The sequence below is a fragment of the Oreochromis aureus genome, linkage group 3 (assembly GCF_013358895.1).
Source record: "Oreochromis aureus strain Israel breed Guangdong linkage group 3, ZZ_aureus, whole genome shotgun sequence".
NCBI classification, from domain to species: domain Eukaryota; kingdom Metazoa; phylum Chordata; class Actinopteri; order Cichliformes; family Cichlidae; genus Oreochromis; species Oreochromis aureus.
In genome coordinates, this window is record NC_052944.1 from 79,364,574 (window position 1) to 79,376,055 (window position 11,482).

Sequence of the window (11,482 nt, forward strand, 5' to 3'; positions counted from 1 at the left end):
ATGTAACGGAGTAAATGTAGCTCGTTACTACCCACCTCTGAATATATATCCATATCTGCAATTCTGATACTTTATTAGTTTATTAGTTTTATTAGTTTGGTAAAAAAGACATTCCTATAACTTTAATAATACAGTAACAAGTACAACTACTAAACACTACTGTGTCCTAAGGAAACAAAGACTAAAATGTAACAGAGATAACATAAACTTGATATACATATCTATACATGCAGCTTCCTAAATGTAACATTCAGGATTATTCACTGCAGCTCCAGAAATCAGAGCTACCTCATCAGATCCAAGTGTGACATCAGCTGACACTCTTTACAGGAGATTCCATCTGAACTCTGTGGAGCCTGATCTCAAGGTTTTTAAGTCTGACCCTGAAACCAGAAGAGGATCTTTCTCTCTCTTCAGATTCATTATGATCCAGTGATTTCAGTCCTGCATGATCAGGCTGATGTTTGCACAGAGCAAGTAATGAAGTGAATGTTTTTGCACATTGGTAACAGTGAAACAGTTTATTTACAGTGTGGGATCGTTTGTGTTCAGAGTATGAACTGAGATTCCTGAAGCTCTTGTCAGACTGGTCACAGCTGAAATTCACTTCCATGTGTGTATGTTCATGTTTGTTACGATGACCTGATTGTGAGAAGCTTTTGTCACAGTGTCTGCACTTGTATGGTGTCTCTCCTGTGTGGATTCCCTTATGCTTTTTCTTTAAGCTCACGTGCAGTGGTGAAGGATGACCCACACTGGTCACATATGTGCTTCTTGACCCCACTGTGGAAGAGTTCATGTATATATGGTTTGTGGAAGCCTCTCCCACATTCTTTGCAGTAGTTCATTTTGCCTCCAGTGTCTACGTTGATGTGGTTTTAGGTCCCGTTCATGACTGAAGGTTTTTCCACAAAGGTCACAGAGAAACTCTTTCCCACCACCACAGTGACGACAGGGTTGAGAAATGGATCCATGTGCGTTGCTCTACTTCTAAACAAAGACATTATAAATCAGGGAATTCCTTCAACATTTTTATCCTGAATGTCGCCTGAAATAAAGAGCATCTCTGGCAACGTCCAATTACGTTTTACTGTTTACATTATAACACTCAGCTTACTGAGCGAAGATGAGTCTTCATTTTTCCAAACAGTTCATTCAGTATAACTCCATAAGTTTACTGATCAGACTTTTTCCAAACAATCTGGTTAAAATTACAAGATAAAGATAAATACATACCTCACAGTAACTGCACTTCTAGAGTTACTTTCTGGTGTGGATCTGTTGGTGTTTTTTCAGGTGATATGGAGATTTAAAGGTCTTCTCACACAGGTCACATTTGTAAGGTCTCTCCTCAGTGTGGCTAAACATGTGTTGTTGTAACTGTGCATCTGTTGTAAATGGTTTCCCACACTGATCACAGCAGTAAACATCATTTCCAGTGTGAATCCGCAGGTGAATATTTCGGTAGTGTTTGTCGCGGAAACTTTTTCCACAAAAGTCGCAGCTGTACGCCTTAATTCCAGAGTGGGTAACTAGATGCCTCTGTAAGTTGGTATTTTGAGCCAAAGTCTTACCACACAACTCACAGCTGTAAGATTTAACTACACTGTGGATGAGTTGGTGTCTTTTTAAGTTTCCAGCCCAGTTAAAAGACTTTCCACACAACTCACAGTTGTAAGGTTTAAATCCACTGTGGAAGAGTTGGTGTGTTTTTAAGTTTCCAGCCCGGTTAAAAGACTTTCCACACAACTCACAGCTGTAAGGTTTAAATCCACTGTGGATGAGTTGGTGTGTTTTTAAGCCTCCAGCCTCGGTAAAAGACTTTCCACACAATTCACAGCTGTAAGGTTTAACTCCACTGTGGATGAGTTGGTGTTTTTTCAAGTGTCCAACCTGGGTAAATGACTTTCCACACAACTCACAGCTGTAAGGTTTAACTCCACTGTGGATGAGTTGGTGTTTTTTCAAGTGTCCAGCCTGGGTAAAAGACTTTCCACACAAGTCACAGCTGTAAGGTTTAACTCCACTGTGGATGAGTTGGTGTTTTTTCAAGTGTCCAACCTGGGTAAATGACTTTCCACACAACTCACAGCTGTAAGGTTTAACTCCACTGTGGATGAGTTGGTGTTTTTTCAAGTGTCCAGCCTGGGTAAAAGACTTTCCACACAAGTCACAGCTGTAAGGTTTAACTCCACTGTGGATGAGTTGGTGTTTTTTCAAGTGTCCAGCCTGGGTAAAAGACTTTCCACACTCATCACAACTGTAGGTTTTCTCTCCCTTTCTTCTGTGAGGTTTGTCGGCCTCCTGAGAGCGCTGACTTCTTGCTCCATGTTGGTCCTGCAGTGACAGAGATACAAACAGAGGCAGTGAGTGAAATGTAGTCATGGAACAAACTGAAACTCCCTCCATCAGTGGAATTCAACATGTCAACAAAAACATTGTAGGTGTGTTTCCACCACCTTCTGGTGGCAGTATCACATTACAATGATGTGACGCAATGAGAGTTTTAATTAAAATGACATTATTGAAGAAATATTGATCAATGAAGAAAATCTTTTACGAAATTGCAAGTTCAACTGATGATATTGTTGTTTCAGTGTGTGCTTATAAAATATGATCTTTGTATTTTCTTGTAGGGGCGATCGTGGCTCAAGAGTTTGGAGTTCGCCTTGTAATCGGAAGGTTACCGGTTCGAGCCCCAGCTTGGACAGTCTCGGTCGTTGTGTCCTTGGGCAAGACACTTCACCCGTTGCCTACTGGTGGTAGTCAGAGGGCCCGGTGGCGCCAGTGTCCGGCAGCCTCGCCTCTGTCAGTGCGCCCCAGGGTGGCTGTGGCTACAACGTAGCTTGCCATCACCAGTGTGTGAATGTGTGCGTGAATGGGTGAATGACCGGATATGTAAAGAGCTTTGGGGTCCTTAGGGACCATAAAAAGCGCTATATAAATACAGGCCATTTACCATTTGTAACTTCTGTGGTTTCTGATTTCAATTCAATTTTATTTATATAGCGCCAAATCACAACAAAAGTCGCCTCAAGGCGCTTTATATTGTACAGTAGATAGCACAATAATAAATACAGAGAAAAACCCAACAATCCTATGACCCCCTATGAGCAAGCACTTTGGCGACAGTGGGAAGGAAAAACTCCCTTTTAACAGGACGAAACCACCGGCAGAGCAGGCTCAGGGAGGAGCGGCCATCTGCTGCGACCGGTTGGGGTGAAAGAAGGAAAACAGGATAAAGACATGCTGTGGAAGAGAGACAGAGATTAATAACAGATATGATTCGATGGAGAGAGGTCTATTAACACATAGTGAGTGAGAAAGGTGACTGGAAGGGAAAAACTCAGTGCATCATGGGAATCCCCGGCAGCCTATGTCTATTGCAGCATAACTAAGGGAGGATTCAGGGTCACCTGGTCCAGCCCTAACTATATGCTTTAGCAAAAAGGAAAGTTTGAAGCCTAATCTTGAAAGTAGAGATAGTGTCTATCTCCCGAATCCAAACTGGAAGCTGGTTCCACAGAAGAGGGGCCTGAAAACTGAAGGCTCTGCCTCCCATTCTACTTTTAAATACTCTAGGAACAACAAGTAGGCTTGCAGAGCGAGAGCGAAGTACTCTAATAGGGTGATATGGTACTACAAGGTCATTAAGATAAGATGGGGCCTGATTATTTAAGACCTTGTATGTGAGGAGCAGGATTTTGAATTCAATTCTGGATTTAACAGGAAGCCAATGAAGGGAAGCCAAAACAGGAGAAATATGCTCTCTTTCTAGTCCCTGTCAGTACTCTTGCTGCAGCATTTTGGATCAGCTGAAGCTTTTTCAGCGAGTTTTAGGACATCCTGATAATAAAGAATTACAGTAGTCCAGCCTGGAAGTAATAAATGCATGAACTAGTTTTTCAGCATCACTCTGAGACAGGATATTTCTAATTTTAGAGATGTTGCGCAAATGGAAGAAAGCAGTCTTACATATTTGTTTAATATGTGCATTGAAAGACATGTCCTGGTCAAAAATGACTCCAAGGTTCCTCACGGCATTACTGGAGGCCAAGGTAATTCCATCCAGAGTAAGAATCTGCTTAGATACCATATTTCTAAGATTTTCAGGGCCGAGTACAATAACCTCAGTTTTATCTGAATTAAGAAGCAGAAAGTTAGCGGCCATCCAGGTCTTTATGTCTTTAAGACATTCCTGCAGTTTAACTAATTGGTCTGTGATACCTGGCTTCATGGATAGATAGAGCTGGGTGTCATCTGCATAGCAGTGAAAATTTATGCTATGTCTTCTAATGATGCTACTAGGGGAAGCATGTATAATGTAAATAGAATTGGTCCTAGCACTGAACCCTGTGGAACACCATAATTGACCTTAGTGGGTGAAGAGGACTCTCCATTTACTTCAACAAATTGGAGTCTATTAGATAGATATGATACAAACCACTGCAGTGCAGTACCTGTAATACCTACAGCATGTTCTAATCGCTCTAATAGGATATTATGGTCAACAGTATCGAACGCAGCACTGAGGTCTAGCAGGACAAGCACAGAGATGAGTCCACTGTCAGAGGCCATAAGAAGATAATTTGTAACCTTCACTAAAGCTGTTTCTGTGCTGTGATGAGCTTTGAAACCTGACTGAAACTCTTCAAATAAGCCATTCCTCTGCAGATGATCTGTTAGCTGTTTGACAACAACTCTTTCAAGGATTTTTGATATGAAAGGAAGGTTGGAGATTGGCCTATAATTAGCTAAGACAGCTGGGTCTAGAGATGGCTTTTTAAGTAAAGGTTAGAAGTGAGCAGCTGTCACAGAAGTGTCGCTGGTCAGAGGGCCCGGTGGCGCCAGTGTCCGGCAGCCTCGCCTCTGTCAGTGCGCCCCAGGGTGGCTGTGGCTACAACGTAGCTTGCCATCACCAGTGTGTGAATGTGTGCGTGAATGGGTGAATGACTGGATATGTAAAGCGCTTTGGGGTCCTTAGGGACCATAAAGGCGCTATATAAATACAGGCCATTTACCATTTAAAGGTTTAACTACAGCCACTGTGGAGAAGGAAGTAGTATGTTTTGTCATTTTGATTTATTATTTTGTTATTATTGGTATTACTGTCATTACTGTTGCATCATAAACATATAGCAAGCATATGTATACAAGAAGTATTGATACAAGAGGTATTGATATTGCATTCAAATGTTCAAATATATTGGTATCATATTAGTCTTTATTACAGGTCCAGTAAGAACCACTTTAAACTGTTGAGTTGAATCTATAAACCAAAATGAGACAGGAAGTTATAGGCTTTTGAAGTTGCAGGTTTTGCAGAAGTGAAACCGAAAGCAGAGTGAGTGCAAGCCAAAGAGTAGGGTGTTTATTATGCATTTATCTTTGATTTAAGCTTTTAGTAGAGGCTTTTGATTAAAACATTTATTCAGTAGATTACATATATAGTTCCAGTTAGGTTATTATATGTAAGGATGAGCCTCTGTTCTGGTGAAAGGTCAGAAGTGTAACGGGTGAGATGTGAGAGCATTTAAGGGGCGAGACACACATACAGACACAAATAGTGAGAGGTCATGACACGCACGCAGTACACAGCATGCACGCGCCCGCATGCGCACGCACACACAGATAGACTCATTTAGTAGGTAAGAGTTTATGACTGCAAAGTTGTGCATGAGTGACATTTTGTACAGGAAGTGCACCTGATGTTCCAGGAGATAAGCAGATAAGCCTGGGCAGGATGGAGACAGGAAGCGCTTGGCGTCGACCCGAAGAAGATGTTCTGTTTTAGACTATGTTAAGAGTCATTGTGGTTTTGGAGTGACGTATGCTTTGTTTAAATCTGCCTAGCAACAGAAAAAAGGGGCTGTACTATCTTAACCCTATAAAACCGTTGTCTGAATATGGTAAAGACAGTTCAATACTGATTGGGTTGTTGAACTCACACATGTGTATTCATTAAAATGCCGTCTAAATTGCACACGCCTGGATCTGTGGTTATTTTTGGATTCCTCTCTCAACATTGAACCTTAACACCACCTTGAAGGCCTGTGGTACATAGCCGATTATTAGAGATAGGTTGATCATATTTAAGATCGAAGAATTAATTAATGGCAGGACTTCTTTGAGCAGTTTTGTAGGAATGGGGTCTAAAAGACACGTTGATGGTTTGGAGGAATTAATTATTGAAGTTAACTCAGAAAGATCAATTGGAGAAAAAGAGTAACTTAACATCGATGGTACTAAAAGTAGCTGTAGATAATATTACATCTGTGGGATGATTATTGGTAATTTTTTCTCTAATGATAAAAATTTTATTTGTGAAGAAGTTCATGAAGTCATTACTAGTTAATGTTAAAGGGATTGTTGGCTCAGTAGAGCTCTGACTTTTTGTCAGCCTGGCTACAGTGCTGAAGAGAAACCTGGGGTTGTTCTTATTTTCTTCAATCAGTGACGAATAGTAAGATGTTCTGGCTTTGCGGAGGGCTTTCTTATAAAGCAGCAAACTATTTCTCCAGGCTAAATGATGATCCTCTAAATTTGTGACACGCCATTTCCTCTCCAGCTTACGAGTTATCTGCTTTACGGTGTGTTCACACCGAACGCGATAGAGGCGGCCAGAGCGTCAGGTTTACGTGTAAAGTCAATGGAAAGAGCGCGATGACACGCGATTGCGCGTCAAGCGAAAATTCGGAGGCAGATTTGCGTCGCGAAAATGCCAAAACGCCTGAAACGCGCGTCAGTGTAGCGCGTGGGGCGCGTTTGACTCGCGAAAAAAACCACGCGCGTGAATTTTTGTGTTGCATTTTGTGCATACGCGTGTTTCGCCTCTGCCGCTCGAGTTGGAAAATCTGAACTCCAGCGTCAAATCGCGCCGCGACAACCAATCAGGAGCCTGGTGACGTGGCTGTGACCTAGGTCAAAGGGGCAGATCCAGCCAAAGCCCTTCATTCTTTAATGGAGGGAAGGCTAATCAACCCCGTAGCAAACAACCCAGAGCTGTACAACACCAGCTGCTTTGTGTACCGAGACAGGAATATAAAGGACCGAGCTTGGAGGAAGAAATGTGAAGAGATCGGGCAACCTGGTAAGTTCATTCATTTCTCTTTTACATTTTTCACTGACCCGGGGAAGCCGCACAAAAGCTAGCAAGCCACCGCTATTTTCCCACTGATGTACAAATACCGTTCTGCTTTTATGCATGTTGTCATATAGGAATATATTTTGTTTATTAATAAACAGCACACAGTGGTCCCGCTCATCCGTCACTGCCTCGCTTTTTCGCTGATTTTTTTTTGCACAGTACAGCATTGCATTCTGCAGCCTGATTGACAAAATCTCCTCCGTGCTGTGTCTCCTGCGCTTGTCAAATTTATCATGTTTTGTTTTGATAACCATCACATCCAATAGATAAAACAGCACAAAAACACCCATAACTATGACCCTCATTTGAAATAGACACCTGCACCGCGAGGAAAAAGGCGCACGAAAGTGGCAGGCAGATGAAGACAAAACACGGCATAATACTTTTACGTTTTGCAATCTACAAAGGTTTGCACTTTGAGAAACAACTTGTGAGAACTGTGACTAATGTTCATGTGTGTGGGGGAAAAAGTGTATAAAGTGCGTGGCGAGGGGCTAGTTATTCTGACAACCCCTGCTGCAATAAATGAGGGACCACTGTATATACTTTCTCTATGATTATTGTATTCAACCTGTTAACATTTAATATTGTCTTGATAGAACCAACTGATTCTGCAGCAGAGCATCCCCTGTTGCTTCTCCTTGCTCCCCAGTCCCTGAGCTCCTGCTGCAGCACCCACAGGTATGTAATTGTAGCATCAGATGTACAGCAGCACTGATAGCTTTTTACTCGGTGGGATTCCCTTGTGATCACCTTTACTAAATATCTACAACCAATCTGATTATATCCTGTTGTTTTTTGGGTTTTTTTCAGTGTTGAAATGAAAATCTAGTAGCAGCCTTCTCATTTCTTTGTGTTTTGTGCTGTTTTACAGGCCCAGAGAGGAGGACAGCTCCGAGGCAGATGAGGGATGGGTCCCAGGACGGTCCATCGGTGGTGGAGCTGGCCATCCTGGTGTCCCTGAAGAGGCCACGCCAGTCTCCAATGGAGCATTTCCTCCTCAGCCTTGTTCCTGCTCTGGAGAGCAGCTGGGTCCTTTTTATTCCTGTCTCTCTGTAAATACTTATATTTTATATATTTATGTTTAATGTTTTTCTGTTTGAGAATTTTAATATTATTTCAAATAAATTTTTATAATGACTAATGTCTCCGCTCTACTACACAGCAAATGTTGGCTACGACTTGACACATGTAGAATTTATTTCATATTATACTAATGACAGAATATACTAATACAGTGGGATGCAAAAGTTTGGGCAACCTTGTTAATAGCCATTATTTTCCTGTATAAATCGTTGGTTGTTACAATAAAAATGTCAGTTAAATATATCATACAGCAGACACACACAGTGATATTTGTGTTAAATGTGATAAATCAAGCAGGTGCATAAATTTGGGCACCAAAAAAAGAAATGGAATAAATATTTAGTGTATATCAATGTGTGTGTCTCCTATGTGATATATGGGGTGCCTTTGTCTGGACGTGCTCCCCATCCAGAGCTCCACAGCAGAGAGGGAAGTTCCAGCGCTCCTGGAATCCCTCTGTGATGGACCGCCAGTTTCAGGTGAAGGCACAGCCATGAAGTCGCCCACTAGACAGTCCCAGATGGCCGTCGCTACCTGGGGGTGATCTGGCACACCGTGGACACACCGACTCTGAAACTGAACGCGATGGTCCTGAAGGAGTCCCGGTGGCAAGGAACCTGGACAAAATTGTTCAAAATTAGTATTATGTGTACTGCAGTTACAAAATACATTATTCAAATTCAAAATACTTTTGTGATGTCAGATTTAAATTACAAAACATAAATCTTACATAAAACATTTTGTAATTATAAGGATAATTACATAACATATATTAGATATAATATAAAACAGTCAGTTGTGTTTTGTTTTAACTTTACCATATCATAATTTGATTGGTAGCAACTTTTACCACTACAGTGAGCCAATCACTCATAATTCCTAGACATGTCAATCAGGTAGGAATGAAGTAAGACATTAATAGAAATAAAGAGTTGTATGTTGACATGTAGCCCTTTCCTTGCTTAAATCACTGTTAATATTTTTGAAAAATTAACCTGTGATAAGACATAGCATATCAAGATAGAATATGCTAGATAGAACCATATAACTAAAGATGAACCAAACTGTTCACAATTTTATCTAGCTCTCAGTTTTAAGAAAGGCTGGTGACCCCTGTTATAGAGTCTGACAGCTGCGGGGATTATATACAAATATTCAACTATACCAGAATTAAAGCAGGTCTAAAGAAAAAAGAAAAAAGGAGTATCACTACAAAGATTACCAACAGTGGTCCTCATACCACAGTTTGATATCAGCAAACACCGAGAGCATACATTGATAGACACCACAGCCATGCTATCATTGCTAACACTGATAACAGCATAAATTGAATTAAATCGGGACTTGATGAGAACTGTCGAGTATCACTAGAAATATTATAAACAGTCGTCTCCATACCACAGTTTGCTATCAGTAAACACCGACGGCATTCACTGATAGCATACCACAGCCATGTTAGCAGTGTATAAACGATAGTTTAGCATATATTAGCACAGGTATCAATAAAGGACTACCGTATTAAACACTTTTACTAACCTCAGGCAGATGGACAGGCGCTCTGCAGGTGGGATTGAGCGCCTGTAGTTGGTGTCTAGGCGGGCGATTCTGGGACCGACGCGAGACAGCAGGTCCTCAAACTGGGCGAGTGAAAGACGGTGATATCGCTGAAATCGGCCGTCATCCAGGCGCTGCTCCTCGAGCAAGTGGTGAAACTCACCAAACTGCTCACGCCTCTGGAGGACCTGATGGACCCAGGTACGGCGGGGACGCCCTTAACGCCGCTGCTCTGCTCTCCACAGTAAATAGAGAAGGAGACTCTCTTCAAACGCTAGCTCGACAGCTGCCATCTAGCAAAGATACCGTCTGGCACAACTTCCTCCCACATCCCTCCCACATTTCGGTTCACGCGCCAAAATATGCAATTTTGACGCGCGATGGATTTTTCTTGGACACGCGTTGAGGTGCGAATGTGCACGCGTCAAATTAGGGGCGTTTGGGGCATTTTCGCTCGCGTCTATCGCGTTCGGTGTGAACACACCGTGAGGCTACGTGTTTGAGAATTATACCACGGAGTCAGGTACTTCTGATTTGAGACCTTAGTTTTCACAGGAGCTACAGTATCCAGAGTCGTAAGTAGTGAGGAGGTAAAATTATTAACAAGATAATCGACCTCTGTTGGAGTAGCGTTCAGATAGCTGCTCTGCTCTGTGTTGGTACAGGGCATTGAAGATGATAACAGTGGGTGGATTATATTCTTAAACTTAGTTACAGCACTTTCAGAAAGACATCTACTTTGATAAAGTCTACTCTCCACTGCTGTGTAATCAATTATTGTAAATGTAAATGTTATCAGGAAATGATCAGACAGCAGAGGGTTTTCAGGAAACACTGTTGAATGTTTAGTTTCTATGCCATATGTTAAAACAAGATCTAGAGTGTGATTAAAGTGGTGGGTGGGCTCTTTTACATTTTGAGAGAAGGCAATTGAGTCTAATAACAGATTAAATGCCATGTTGAGGCTGTCATTTTTAGCATCTACATGGATGTTAAAATCACCTACAATAATTATTTTATCTGAGCTGAGCACTAAATCAGATAAAAAGTCTGAGAAATCAGACAGAAACTCTGTGTAAGGCCCAGGTGGACGATAGATGATAACAAGTAAGACTGGTTTCTGAGTTTTACAGCTGGGGTGGACGAGGCTAAGCATCAGGCTTTCAAATGAATTAAATGTCTGTCTTTGTGATTTTTTATGTTTAAATTGTTTATTGCTGGTTTTTAGTTTGTTTTTTGTCTGTTTGGGAGCTGACACAGTCTCAATGGAGATGGGTTTTTGGGGGGGTAGCAGGAGGAGAGAAGCTGCAGAGAGGCGTGTAAGACTGCAACTCTGCTTCCTGGTCCCAACTCTGGATAGTCATATTTTGGGGGGTTTAATAAATTGGTCCATATTTCTAGAAATGAGAGCTGCTCCATCCAAAGTGGGATGGATGCCGTCTCTCCTAACAAGACCAGGTTTCCTCCAGAAAGTTTGCCAATTATCTATGAAGCCCACATCGTTTCTGGGACACCACTCAGACAGCCAGCAATTTAAGGAGAACATGCGGCTAAACTCCTGGTCTGATTGGGGAGGGGACCAGAGAAAACTACAGAGTCCGACATTGTGTTGGCAAAGTTACACACCGATTCAATATTGATTTTAGTGACCTCCAATTGGCGTAACCGGGTGTCATTACTGCCGACGTGAATTAT

At 41.8% G+C, this 11,482-nt stretch overlaps 1 protein-coding gene and 1 long non-coding RNA gene across 2 annotated transcripts in view; both read right to left on the bottom strand.

The window, feature by feature from the left end:
* Positions 1–633: 633 nt before the first annotated feature.
* LOC120438255 (zinc finger protein 708-like) lies at positions 634–2,268 on the bottom strand (the record flags this gene model as incomplete). The annotated part of the gene is made up of 2 exons (XM_039608703.1): positions 634–990; positions 1,237–2,268. A coding segment is annotated over one exon (1,008 nt), but the record flags the coding sequence as incomplete, so codon positions are not given.
* An 8-nt stretch (positions 2,269–2,276) lies between these two features.
* The window catches only part of LOC120438269, a 12,995-nt gene continuing 3,789 nt past the window's right edge, over positions 2,277–11,482 (bottom strand). The window contains exon 3 of the long non-coding RNA XR_005611754.1: positions 2,277–2,337. This is a non-coding gene — a long non-coding RNA (uncharacterized LOC120438269). The remainder of the gene's footprint in view (positions 2,338–11,482) is intronic.